Genomic DNA, 14,729 nt, shown 5'->3' with positions numbered 1-14,729 from the left:
GAATGGGAGACGCGTCATAATAGATCGCTAGGGGGGAAAGGGACGGACGATGCGTGCTATTTTAGAGCGTGTACGAGACTGGTGGACACCTCTTCCTTTTTTTTTTTTCATCCTCCCTCGGTCGTATCTCTCGTATCTAGTTCCGCCTGGCGAATATATCTCTCGGCGTCGAGTCCGTAGATTCTCTCTTTCTCGTAGAACAATGATGCCAATAATCATGAAACTAAATTAGCAAAATTGGAATTATCGAAAAACAAAATTTGCACAAAATATAAAAAATATCTTATACTTAATGAGGATAATGGTCTTTTTATAATTTTACATAATTATAAAGATGATAATTTTGGAGTTTTTTTAACTACCTTGCATTCGCTGCTGCGATGATTTTAACTTTTCCTTCATATCTTTTAGAATGCGATGTTTATTTACAGATACTGATAACGTATTGAATAGAAATCCTGTATTAATTATAATAGCTCTCTATCTATATACGCTATAAAATATAAAACATTAATATCATACATATATATTTAACAGGAAAAATATAATGCCAGATATCATAAAAATAACATATTATAGATAACTTATGCCATGATAAATGATGGGATGCTAGGCGTTAAATGTAAACACTGGTATATTGATTTTTACGGATATATATAAATCAAAATTAATAATACAATAGCAATAATAATAATAGTAATAATAATAATACAATTACTAATGCGAAAATAGACAGTTGCTTACGAGTATAAAATCGCTCGTTTTCTGTTTTCTGGAACAGTGGATTGTGTATTAGTGCGGAAATAAGCAGAGTCGATGCTCCTCTGGATGCCGTTATTATTTTAAATGCTTTCGACTCGAGAAACTTCGGAGAACGTTACGCTTGCAATACTCGTTCTTCGTTTGTAAAAATCAGTAAAAGTGCTAACAATGAAACGGGAATATAACAAGATACCTACACCGTGGAATCCATAAGAAACGTACGCACTTTGGATCACTCTGTTTTGCAAAAGATAAATGGCGAAACGTTTCCTTTTTTTCTTCTACGTATATCGATAATGTGTTCATGCAATCGCGTTTAAAAACATGAAACCGCGTTAAACAAATTTATGATTTTGAACTTTGTATTCTTTCCATTAAACACAAATGTTTCGATTATACATATCTTCTTACAATAACTCATGATATAACAGGAGTATATATTAATAAGAAAAATCTAACATATTTAAAACATATATAAAAAAAATATAATTACGCAAACTTCAAAATAATATTGAAACATTTTATCTCGCAAACATTTTTTATATTAATCTTATTCAACTTTACTTACGTTTTATCTCACGTAAAAACAATGCCTAGAAATAACGATTGAAATAATTATTCAAAGAGACTAAAATAAGTTTTATTAAAATTGCAAAGATATAATAATGGCACCCAATTTAGTTTCTTCAAACGCATACGTTTCTTTTGCATTCTTGGTATTAGTTTCCATGATTGTTGCCATGATTAAAAAATGGCAAAATCATGATAGCTTTTTCTAATCAACTTAATTCTTGAATCGATAATAGCATATTAAAATCTTGCTAATACTACTCAGGTCAAAACTACATATGTATACCATACATAGTGGAGGGAAAAAAAGAAAAATGAAGACATTCGATAATCTATCGATGTTAAGACTTTGACAGTCTTAATGCACTTATATATATATTTTTTTTTCGCGTCGTTTGCGGTAAAAAAGCTAATCCGTTTACACCTGACTTGATCCCACAAAGAAGGGATTTAGGCATCCAGCAATGATTGCTTTAGCAAAAAGATATGAATCGATCAATGATGCGGCGAGGACACGAGCTGGCAGCTGGAGACACGAGTTTCAATGGAAAAATTCCAGTTTGTTTTAAAAATACTAATAACAGATATTAAATTACAAAATGCGCGCGCCATTGAAACTCTGTCGAGACGATTCGCCGTTTCGTTATAAGTTTCGATCTCGATGTCTAATCAAAGTCACGCGATCGCAGACTCGAGGAAGATCCAGCCTAATCATCGTTGACCTCAATCGGGATACTCGTGGTGAAGGTCGGCGTCTCCAGTTCCTCGTGCTTCTTCATTTTCATACTCTGCAATGATTATCGGAAGTTCGTTTTAATTACATAGGTAACGGACGTGGAAAAAATCGCAGCTTACTGCGCATAGCAAATGTAATAATTGCGTCATCACGAGAAGCGTGGGTGCAAATTAAAGGCATTCGTCAAAGAGTGCTAATTATTCAATTCAACCGACAAATCGTATGCAATTAGAGGTCGACCCGCGCGCCTCACCTGTTGCAGTTTGTAGTGGTTAATGATATCCTGATCGGCCGGGCAGCTCTGTAGAAAAGCGTCGAGCCTGTACATGTGGTGCATGTACCGCCATAAGTGCACCAGGGTCTCCGGTATCTCGAAGTCGGCGAAATACTTGCCGGCGACCCTGATGTGCTGCAGCCGCGGCATCAGTTCGCAGTCGAAGCAGCACATGGTGTCGCCGGTGAGAAAGCGCGTGCCCTTGCGACCCAGATGTTCATCAATCTTACGTAGATGCGCCATCAATGACGAGGACTTGGGATCCTTGTCCTTGTCCTTTGCGTTCAACAACAGCAGCTTGAGTTTCTGCAAACCGACCGACACATGTAATTTCTCGCTTTGCGCGTTAAAGAAAGAGAGATACAATTCAACAGTTTGATTTCTCGATCCATTTCACTTTCGATTCGAATTAATTGATACTCACGCTAAACAAGTTCTCCACGAGAGTGGCCACTTCCTTATCCTGTACGAACAGATTGTGTCCGCCGGGGATATTCTTCATGATGTGTCGTTCGATCTTCTCGTTCTCCAATATCGCATCGCCGTTGTCGATCAAGATGGGCGGCGGGGTGGCCTGGAAATTGGTGCGGAAGTCGGGTGGCGGCTTTTGCATGTCCACGGTGGTCACCTTCAGGGAAATCGTCTTTAGCTCTGCCAGAAGATACAAGTCCATAAAGTACTCCTGACAAAAGAGACAGGCGCCCTTTCGACGGCCATCGATCGTCGATGCCTAAAAAAAATATTTTTTGCATTAGACGAATACATTTCAGAATTAAGACAAGTGAATCAAATTTCGCTATATATTTTTTTTTAGATAATAAAAATATATTCTTTCTTTTCTTCTTTTTCCTCACATGTTTTTGAAATATATTTTACATTATAAAAATATATGTTTAATTAAAAATTTTTAATTCAAAAATATATTTTTGTAATCTAAAATATTTTATTATGTTTTTTCATCGGCGAGCTAGCATGTAAATTCCGCGGTATCTCGTGGATTATCCTGTCTGTATCTCTCCGGGCGATAAGGGGCTGACGTCATCGCGCAACTAGTGCGCGTATCCAACAACGGCGTGGCAAAACGCGCGGATCTTTGTGTAGTGCGAGCAAGCCCAGCCATTAGTCAAACCCGGACGAGTCCCACCACATTTTCTCCCGCTCGATCGGTCGAATCGAGAGAGTACAAAGTTGCTAGAGCTCCGCTCTCGTTTCCTCCATGTCACGGTTTATTTACTCGCTCTCTGACGCGTCCTACTCTCTGTGTGCTCACGGTCATCCCAAAAAAACTTACGCAATCTGCCGATCTAAATTATCTCTTCTTTATTTTCATTCTTTTTTTTCACAGACACGTTATTTCTGAATCCAAATCCTGATATTTTTAATGCTAGGCAATACTTTTAGACTGTTAATCCTTATAAATAATTGTTCACTTTAATGTTACAAAAAAGCTTTCTACGTTTCAACAGACACCTTTGTTTTAGCCTTTAATCATCGAGCTTGATTTCTCCCTGGCATTTAATTTAATTGTGCATCTTTCACGCGTTTATACTTTTCAACCTTTAACCGAGAATAGTTACATGAATGATTATTGTATCCAATACCGTATCTAATGGACAATTGTGTGAACGAATATCTTTCGCTATGACATTCCATTCTGATCGTTATCCCGATACTTTGCTCCTTCACTCAAGCGATGGTAGCTAAACAACCCGTACATTGTGTAACGTAATCGCTCTCCTTCGTAAGGCCAGACCTACTGATTGCCCGCGGTATTGCCGTAATTCGAGCAAATCGAATCTCGGCAGCTCGCCAACTCTCTTTCTCTCTCTTTCCAACGGGGATTCTATTTTCATCCGGCTTAACAATCAACCGCTCTTCCAGGATCTAATGAGCTGCGTACAGTTAGGGGAATGAAGAGATCGCGATATCATCAGCCTTTGTTACTATCGCCGCTGTTACTATCGTTTACTACTACCAATGATGTTTTACTTTCCGCAGTCTCATATGCGTGATGCAGCTGGTTCCTCTCACGCGCGCATCTCTGTATTTTTTCTCGGCGATGACGCACGATCCGTTTTCGGACGTTGCACAACGTGAGAAAGTCAAGGCTCTATTTAACGTGTATGATCCTCGGAGAAGATTCTGTTAACGAACGACTCTGTACGTCCCTCGCAAATCAAAACGACGATGATATCAAATTTTTAAATATTTTATAATATAATTTTTCAGACATGCGTAATGTCTGAGATGCGAATTAAAAAAAGCCATCTATAAAGATTTGACAGCATCGTCGCTTTAATTAAGAGATGTTAGAGTTGCTCGTTGACAGGATACTCTTCAAGGATCATATACGCGTGCTATTTTTATATATATATTTTCAAAAACAAGTCATCTCTATAGATCTGACAGCAAAGCAGGGGTCGCAATTTATAAATAAAATTATCTCTATAAAAAGTCACATATATCTAAAACATTGCAATATATCGAGATCTTTTGGTTTATTTAGCGCTATATATTTTGCCGCGTTGTTGCTTCTAAGTTCTATTTGTCTACATAAATGAGATTCAGATATTCTTCTTATCATTGAATTGTAATATACAATATGTAAATGAGTGTCATAATGTTTCTTCAGACATTCATTAGACATCTGTTGAACATCTTTCAGAGTCGCTTGATATAATATCGAATCTATTGTTCTCTGTTACGTCCAAAAGTCCAAAGTATCATTGTCGACGAAGCTCTATTATTTCCAGAATGTATAAGAATGTAAAATAGAATAATAATTCGGTGAGGACGAGCGAGGCCTCTATTTGACCGTCAAGCTCCGCTTTTCGCGCGATAGTTATGTTAATAGAGAATTCCAAGGAGTATACATATATATCCAAAGAGTTGTGTCCTTCCCCTTCGTACGCGAGATTGTGCAAGATGACTTTATGATGAGTCATTTATTCTAAATAAGGCGTGTGCAACGCCTAGCAAGTAACACGGAAAGGAAAATAATTCGCGCAAAATAACACGTCTTTAGCCATTGTAATTTTAGCTGCGTTGCAATGTTGTTATTTTAATTACCTTTAATATTAAATTCATTCAATCTTGTCGTATATTTGAAAAGAACACGAGTAATGTCCGTGATTATAGAACCAATTGACGTTATCAAAATTGAACTTATGTAAAACATTAAGTATGAATAGTACAAATGGTAACAATGTACAGTTAATAATATTTTCGAGACTATGCGGAAATCCAACGTGTTTGGTATTCATGTCGAAGGTATTCACGTACGAGTCACGTGTGGAGAACCGCTCATGGTGGATCAAATGTCACGAAGACACTGAGCATCTTTCATCTCTTCGAACGCTGCAATCTCCTTTACCTCGCCAGCCTCGCCTCCTTTCTCTATTACGAAAGCTTGAAAATTCGTACGCCACGTTATAGCTGTACCTATAATCTCGATACGCATCGATATCCATCGATATTCGGAATAATAAAAAGTACCAATGAATCCGTCAGAATCTTATTACGCTTGACGTAATATAGGATGCGCTAAATCTCTTGGAAATCTCGCACGATCACGTTCTCGTTCCCTCTTCAAGATACAAAACGTATACAATTTATTCAGGCCATTTCAATTTGTACGTCGCGGTTTAATTCCCCGTGAAACAAATAAGGTAAGGCACACGCATTAATACGCAGGCGAATTCCATTCCTCGAAAAGTCGCAGTAAGCGGTTTCCTAAACGCGCATCAGGAGATATGACGTTTAATCGAATTCAGCATATTTACGGCCGATATGTGCGATATATATGCGACTTAAGGTGGAAACAGGAACCTTCGCGCCGAGGAATCCCGGATTACGTTCGCGAGAAGCAGAAGAGTTTATAATGTCTGTTACGCGAGCGCGTGCGGTTTGCGTTATTGCGACCTCGCGACATCGTTGCGCGACTCTCTCATGTCTCTCTGAAGCTACGGAATAGCGGAAAACAAGACTGTGGAGAAAGAAATCGAGCGGAAAAAGGAAGACCGGTTAAGAGCGATGTACGCATCGGTGATATCGTTAATGGTAATATATCGCGAATAACCTTGTTCCACATGCCCGGAAGAAAATAATGCGTGCCCTGCGGCGCATTTGTCGAAGAATTATTTTTCTGGAACGATACAAATCTTACATCCGATACTACTATCTCTCTAACAATTTGACGAGGGGAGAATATAAGTGATTTAAAAAATGGTGTAATATCATTCTTAAACCACGCGAGAAATATTTTTTTAAGTACGATAATATTACACCGATAATGTAAGCGCATCAATCAGCTGTGTATCTATTTAAACTGAATATTTAAAATAATCTTTTTTAAATAAATAATTCATATAATAATATGATGTTATATATAAAAAAGATGCTTTTCTTATCTCATTTTTTTACAATATTTCCATACATGTACAAGATGTTCTTACCATCTTGGTAACACCATTACGAATAAAAACGACTATGCGAATTATCGGACTTCTACCTAGACACGCTTGTAATGACCTTAGAGGAGATTAAAGTCTGATCGATCGCCGCAGGTGTGGTTGTGTGATATTCTTTCATTTTAATGCACGTAACTGCGGTCGGAAAAATATCTTCTAGCGAGAGACGGAACATCGTAAAAAGAGGAGATAATTAAATCATAATAGGGTAAACAGTTTAAAAGGAATATAGAAATTAACGTACGCGCATAAGGAAGAGGTTGAAAAACAAAACCTTCTCCCGGTTGTCCCTTTACAAATGTCAATTTTTTTTCTTTTTTAATCTATTTTTATGTTTAACAAAATTCCTTGCGAGTTCTTATTATATGAATTTTTTCGCTTCTATACTTAATTCGCACTCTTCTATTTTCAATAAACACGAGTTGTCGAAACATTCATAGATATAATAGAGAAGATCCGAGAGGAACGAAGTAATATCGAAGTCAGCGGGGAAAGCCAGAAGAGCGAGGAAAGCGGAAGGTAAAGGAGTCCATCGTTTAACGGTATAGAATCTCGAGGAGGACCTCGTGGTAGCCGCTCGTCGTTTCGTCCCGTTTGACACACTTTATACCCGAGAGACCTCGCATGATCGCTTCCCAAGAGTGCAAGGTCGATCCGTTTACTACCATTAAATCTTTTCGCGCGTGCGATTTTGACGATCGGATACAAAGTTGTACCCATGTGTTGTATGTACCTGTCATTCCGTCGCTCTTGAATTTTCAACAACGGTATAGCCGGCCCCCACGTCGACTGCAATGTATACAGTCTGTGACCCCATTAATCGAATAAATTAAACGGCCCGTCATTTAATAATCGCGTCTTTACGGTTATTTTCGTTACGAAGGAAATACAGACGATGCGCGTTTTTTTTATTAATTTGAATGTTCATGATTATTTATTAATTATATTCGCGATCCAAAATATGTTACTTTTAGAAAGTTGTCGACGATACTCTAATGACATTCTACAATTCGATAATAGCAGAGATATATTGTAATAGACTTAATTATAATTATTACATTCTGAAAGAATTTTCTCTTAGAATTTACCCTGAAAATCATGGTAATCGTGGGACAACATGGTATATGGAAAGAATTTTACGAGAATTTCTTTGATTAATATTTATCACAATAAAAATAATATCTACACGTTAAAATATAAAACATGTTTGATTAATTTTACTATGCAGTTTAGTCAAAATTAAAAGGTTTTATATTTTAACGTGTAGATATTATTTTTATTGTGATAAATATTAATCAGAGAAATTCTCATAAAATTCTTTCCATATCATATTGTCCCACGATCACCCATGATTTTCAGGGTAAATTCTAAGAGAAAATTCTCTGTGTGTATAATTATAAAACTTTAGTAAGATTTAAATTTTTATAAATTATGATACATTTTAATTTTATCGTAATTCTGTATCTCGCGTTAAAGGAAGCTGATAATTTACTATCAATTTGATGTGTTTTATCATGTTTTATCATAAAAGGCATGCGCTGAAGAGACATGCATTTTTAACAAATATCCGGTTTGCGCAAACTACCTGAATATTTATCTAAGCAGCAATCGAGATGATAAGTCAGTTTTATCTGAAAAACCTTGGCGTAAAATTCTTATTGACACATTCGAGGACAGGTTGCACCGATATGGCAATCGTTTCTTCACAATAAGATCGGCAGTAGAGAGCGAACGCTTTCGACAAAATTCAACATTGAATCGTATCATTGCGATGCAATTGTTCTCTCATTTCCTCTTGTATATTATTGTACAAATAATAGATATTTATAAATACAATAATAATATTAACAATCAAGTTTTCAATCTGATGCTTAATTTGTCAAAATTATGTTTACGTTAAATGTTTTGCATCGCTACGTAAATTGTAAATTATATTTGTGCTACGAGAGAATATTGCCGCTGTAGAAAAGTTTCAAAAATTTGTTCTGCAATTTCGATTCAGAAAAAAAAACACTAAGTTTCTTTCGCGAGAAAGTCATGTGTACAATTCAATGATACATGATGTGGAATCGCGGTCTACCACCGCGTAAGGATGATAATTTTCCTCGGAAGAAATCCGATCGGTCCCGGCGAAAGTTTAATCGCAAGCTCTTTAATGGTCACTTGTCGAAGGTAGCTCGTTTCCGCTTATAAGGAGTCATTCCCCTTGGAAACTCGGTGAAAAGAAAGTTTCGCGTCGAGTTCACACCCTCGAACGAATCGAGTGGATCGAAAATACGAATAATAGCGATCGCAAATAACCCGCTGCTGCTATCTAATCAAAATCGAAACGTAATATAGCGTTATCGCGAAATTACGATATCGTGTAAGATCGATGAACGTGTTTACGACATCATATTTTTATTTCTTTTAAAGATACGTCATAGCGAACATATTTTGCCATTCGACTCATTCCGTTTTGTTATTACGAAGAATTATTCCGAATTATTTTGAAGTAATAATATCGAGATGTTCTAATTTAAATATTCATTTTTGAAATTATTAAAATAAATTAAATTATATATCATTTTTAATTGTCATATTCTAAAGTAAAAGACATAGAATCGAGAGATTTTTCGCTACCACCTTATTTAATTATACAAAAAACGATCAAAATTCCTAATAAGGAAATTTTCCAATATTTCTCCGATCGATATTAATCGCAATAAAAAGATCTAGCAAGATTTAAGACGTCGCGCGATTTATTCCCGATAAGATAGGAATGCGCCAGCCGCGATAGATGGAATTTGTATCGCGTCGCGCGCAAGCAAATATAGATCGATCGCAGATCTCCCTCCGGATTCTAATAAGGCGGACCCCGAGGAAAAGCTAATTCAGCCGTGGAGAGGCCTTTCATTTTCCCGTCGCGACCACTTTCCAGGTCGCGCGCGGGACACAACTTTTTCGTCCGCTTTTCCCCGTCTCTCGCGAGGGACACGACGGGCGTCTTCTTTCCCTTCGTGTCCCATCTGCCGCGTATAATGCCCGCTGAATATACAAACGAATCGACAGAGGGAGAAGGGGGGAGGGGGGAGGGGGGGAGAGAGAGAGGGGGGGGAGAGAGAGAGGGGGAGAGAGAGAGGGGGGAGAGAGGGGGGGAGAGAGAGAGAGGGGGAGAGAGAGAGAGGGGGGGAGAGAGAGAGAGAGAGAGAGAGAGAGAGAGAGAGAGAGAGAGAGAGAGAGAGAGAGAGAGAGAGAGAGAGAGAGAGAGAGAGAGAGAGAGAGAGAGAGAGAGAGAGAGAGAGAGAGAGAGAGAGAGAGAGAGAGAGAGAGAGAGAGAGAGAGAGAGAGAGAGAGAGAGAGAGAGAGAGAGAGAGAGAGAGAGAGAGAGAGAGAGAGAGAGAGAGAGAGAGAGAGAGAGAGAGAGAGAGAGAGAGAGAGAGAGAGAGAGAGAGAGAGAGAGAGAGAGAGAGAGAGAGAGAGAGAGTGCGAGAACGGCTCTCGGCGCCCTCGATGACTCCATGCGTAAAGAAATGTGTAACGTACGACGGCGTTACTCTCGAGACACTTGCGTGATTCAGCTCTTGCGGCATCTAAACCTTCTGCTTTTTATATGTAAAATATATATCGCGTAAAAGTCTCCACTTTGCATGAGATTAGCGCGGGTTCTCTATTTATTCAGGCTCTACACGTAAAGTACCGGTGTGTAATCTCGACGAATTCAGATAAACACGCGAAAATCATCCTTCTCTGCTTGTATTCATCCCGATGACGGGTAGCGCAACGGTTAGCGGTACGCGGCGTCAGAAATTGAATCGAGCCACAGAGTAAACCGGTCTCGACCCCTGATGTAACGTTAGATACGAAGAGAATGCCTATAACGCGATGACACATGTGCGAGACACCGCGAAGAAGCTTATTATTCGTCGCGTATATATATCGGAGCCGAGATTCGTGATTCGCTCGCGAAAAGGCGAGCAACACGTATGTACATACGCACGTACCGTCCTCATTCGTTCGGCTCCCGGTTCCCTCGCGATGATGACGCGTCGGCGTTTTACGGTCTCGTTCGATTAAATTATAAAGGAACGAGAATTTTCCACGGGGCGGCATCGATGACGGCCGAACGTGACGCGAAATAGAAACAAAGTCGAGCGTCAGAGACCGGACGCCGCGACGAGGGGGAGGGAGGGTCGTCGCGGATTATTTCCGCGCCGGCCATCCGCGGAACGTCGATTGTCACGGTCGCGGTATCCCGCTGGGAAAGAAAGAGGCGAGACTCTCCCTATTTCTCACGAGATTTCCCGCAGGAGTGATAAGCTCGGTACAGCTCTCCACGCCCATAGCGCGCACGGGACGATTTCTTTCTTTTTTTTTCCTCTGCGTCTTCCCCTCCTCTTAATCGTATCCATCTCGCTCGCAATCGCGCGTGGCAGACTCACCTTGATGATCAGCTCGATCTCGGGCACGTCGCCGTTACTGGTGCCGTTCTCGTGGCTGTCGTCCGCCATCCTGAATGGGATCTTCGGCTCGCGGCGAGGAAGAAAGAAGGCACTTTTGTCTCTGTGGCGTTTCTCGTCGGCTCTCGCGTCTGCAGGCGGCGGCGATTTCCTCCCACCCTGGTGGACTCGAGATGGAGACCGTGACCGGGCTAAAGCAAGAAACGAACAAAACACGATGAAAGCTCGCGGAATACTGAACTGACGCAGCGCGCATCGCGCCACGTTCACGCCGCTAGCGCCGCCTACGGCGCGTCACGTGACATTTCGTCACGCGCTAAAAAAACGCGCCAAATTCAAAAGCGCTATAATCTCATACAAACTTATTTAAGCACGTTTAAGGGGATCCTAGTCGGATGGTCGAACTCCGATAGGTTAGCACCACACATATCCAAACATATACACGTATACACATATACACACGATAGGTTAGCACCACACATATCCAACATATGCACGTATGCACACATATGCGTGAAAATGTTTTTAATATTTAACTTTTTTATTAGACTTGCAATCTCACTTTTTATTGTTTACTAATATTTCTTCATGTTAACCCTATCGCGTATACTATATTTTATGCACAGATAAACTGCAGAACTATTTTTATTAAATAAGTATTGTTACGAGCTGACATGAAAGAAGCCGATAACAAAACTGTAATTTTTGATTTTTATATGATTTATATATGGAATTATAGCTAACGCGGTCCGTTTTTATAAATACTTTAATCGTGGAAAAGGATTTATTGATCTGTATAGTCAATAAAAAGATATCCCAAAATAATAAAGTTGGTTCTGCCGTACCGACAGAACTAACTTTAGGATCCGACTAGGATCCCCTTAAGCGATCTAAAAATTGCACGCGACATTTAAACGATATACAAAAGATAGAACATTTTTCGTTACATGTGAAAGACGTGTTGGACCTTTGTGTTTATCTGTAGATTAGGTTAGATTTTTGCTAGTTTCAGAGTCCATTGATTGTTCAATATGTATCAATAATTAACATGATATAACAATATAAGTGTATCAATTGTCATAGTCAAATAATTATAACCAAATAATTGGACATATATAATTTGGACATAATGTTCAAATACTTATTATATGAATTTTTCTTAAAGTTGCTTTTCTTCATTAGGTGCGCAAGTGGATGACAATATTTTCTTTAATGATTCGATGTTTCAAGGCTCTGTATAACATTTCGCGTCAGTTTTCAGAGTATATCTTGTAAAGGCAATTCTATTACTGACATTTTCTATATGAAAAACGTAATATATGGTTTATACAATTATTAATATAAAATATTTTTTAAACATGCACCTCATCCTGTAATTTTTCCAAAAAATTTACATATTCTTCAGCAAGCGAGTAATCGTACGATTCTTGAAGATCGTAGCATATATCCTCTTCCATATAAATTTTCTTTATAAATATATATATATATGTATTTAATATTTTACATGTTTATTTTATTTGCGTTGTATCTTTTCTTACCATAATTATCTGCATCTTGATATGATGTGACATCACTGATTAAAATGACAGAAGGAATAAGGTTAGTCTTAGAAACGCTATTACTTATAATTTTAAATGATGTAACAGTGAAATTTTATGAATATTGATGATCCTAAATTAAAGTCAAATCAATTTTTAAAAGTTGGAAATGTGAATTATTTATAAATGACATTTTAGTTGTAAAAACAAAAGGATAGTGTTATGACAACGATTGGATAACTTTTTTTTCAGATTACTCTGAAATTTAATATATCGATTATAAGGATAAGATGCATCAAATATTCAATATTTCAGTTGTAATAATCATATATGCTATATTCTTAACTATGAATCTTAAACAATATAGCAACAATAATAAGAGATATAGAATTCCATATGTACATAATTACTAATCCTCTTTGTATAGCATAAACTCGTTTAACACTCCATATTACGTTGGTCGGTTGTTATTATCATAATACATAGAGATTACTGTAAAATTTACAACCAGAATCTCTCATGCTCTTAGAATTAAACCTTTCTTTCCGATTATGTTGTCTTTAAAAGAATGATGGTAGGGAATAAAAGTACGACAGATCAAAAAAAGAGGACAGAAAGTGGAACGTACGAATTCAATCGATGGACTATGAAAGCTATGCGTTCATATTATTAGTGTGATCTCTAATGCTACAGATAGTTAGTGCTCCACTAGATTTTTGTCATCTATTATTGTGTTAAAGTGACTCACATTTTACTAGCACACTTTCAACAGATGATTAAACAGATGATTGAATGAAAGACTAATTTATAAACTAAGCCGAGTATAAAATATATATTGCGAATTTCTCTTAACTAAACTCTTAGAATTTAAGAGATTTCTCGGCCTTCACCATTATCCGACTTGGTGGCTGCAGGATTATAATATTTATTAGTTTCTTTATTTTTTAATATCTCATTAAAAAATATAAAAGACGCAAGCATACCATCGTCGATATGAGAGATTCGCGATAAGATCTGTTTTATTGTATGTATGCATGTATATGTGTATGTGCGCGCCGCACATGTAAAACAAATTCTCGTCTAAAATTACGTGGCCTCGATTAGAATAATATCTCGTTCTACTCTAGCGGTCAACTTGAGATCTTGTCTCACTGACTCATTATTAACAACGATAACGCGTTCCAAGTGCGTTATTCAAATTGGACCCCAATTCTAAAGCGAACAAAATAGATTATACCAGCGAGCGTAGAAGGATATACGCCTTATAAAATTATTTTATATATGTACCATAAATATCGAGCATGATCATAAATATACGAGCAGGATAATAGTAATAATTGACTAATTTTGGTTTTACACGGACATAATTCCTAATTACTCTATCCGTTAATTGGTCTTTCGTACTCTACATCAGAGAGTACTAATAAAGTTCTTGTTCGAGCGCTCCTAGCTTCCGATTTGCTCGACGAGTTTAATTTCGCAGCGGGTCCAGGCTCTCCAAAGAAAAGTCGTCTGTTCCAATACACAGCCCTCTACTAAAACCATCCTAAAAATTTTACATTACATGTTTTATTTCATTTTACAAATTGTCTATAGCAAAGTCTGAAAAATTTAAGAACCGAATGAAATTGTATGTTTTACCTTCATCTCCAGCAGCCTCTTGTCTAATAGACCGATAGCATTTTCCAATTCCTGCTGGCTAGGATTTGATGTCATAGTCGAAGCTCCGAATTCTCCCATTTCGAATGGATCCTTAAAATCATTCTTCATATTTAAAGTCGGTGTGGGATTGAATGGAATGCTACCGAACAAATCTTCTTTGACTCCGTTCTGACGTCTCGAATCTTTCGTCTTTGGTGGTGGCGCCACTGAAAAGAAAATATAATATTTTCAGCGATAACATAATGAAAGATGTATTATGTTTTCATAAATTAAATACTT

At 37.8% G+C, this 14,729-nt stretch overlaps 2 protein-coding genes across 3 annotated transcripts in view; both read right to left on the bottom strand.

Annotated features, from left to right (window-relative positions):
• Window positions 1-616: 616 nt before the first annotated feature.
• On the bottom strand, window positions 617-11,499 carry Clic (chloride intracellular channel protein 5). The gene is made up of 4 exons (XM_083033369.1): window positions 11,233-11,499; window positions 2,767-3,072; window positions 2,322-2,648; window positions 617-2,120 (listed from the first exon to the last, which is right to left on the bottom strand). The coding sequence occupies exons 1-4, from the start codon at window positions 11,299-11,301 to the stop codon at window positions 2,040-2,042; spliced, it is 783 nt and encodes a 260-aa protein (XP_082889495.1). The 5' UTR covers window positions 11,302-11,499; the 3' UTR covers window positions 617-2,039.
• A 1,598-nt stretch (window positions 11,500-13,097) lies between these two features.
• LOC145933557 (PTB domain-containing engulfment adapter protein 1) overlaps window positions 13,098-14,729 on the bottom strand; it is a 28,486-nt gene continuing 26,854 nt past the window's right edge. For both annotated transcript variants that reach the window (XM_083033367.1, XM_083033368.1), the window contains exons 8-9: window positions 14,430-14,656; window positions 13,098-14,334 (exon numbers count right to left, since the gene is read on the bottom strand). In XM_083033367.1, coding sequence (XP_082889493.1) covers window positions 14,260-14,334; window positions 14,430-14,656 — 302 coding nt within the window. In that variant the 3' untranslated portion in view covers window positions 13,098-14,259. The remainder of the gene's footprint in view (window positions 14,335-14,429; window positions 14,657-14,729) is intronic.

Source organism: Prenolepis imparis, unplaced genomic scaffold, assembly GCF_030444845.1.
Source record: "Prenolepis imparis isolate NDT839.2.m4 unplaced genomic scaffold, iyPreImpa1.0 SCAF_3, whole genome shotgun sequence".
In the NCBI taxonomy this organism is placed as follows: domain Eukaryota; kingdom Metazoa; phylum Arthropoda; class Insecta; order Hymenoptera; family Formicidae; genus Prenolepis; species Prenolepis imparis.
This window is presented reverse-complemented; position numbering and strand designations above follow the sequence as displayed.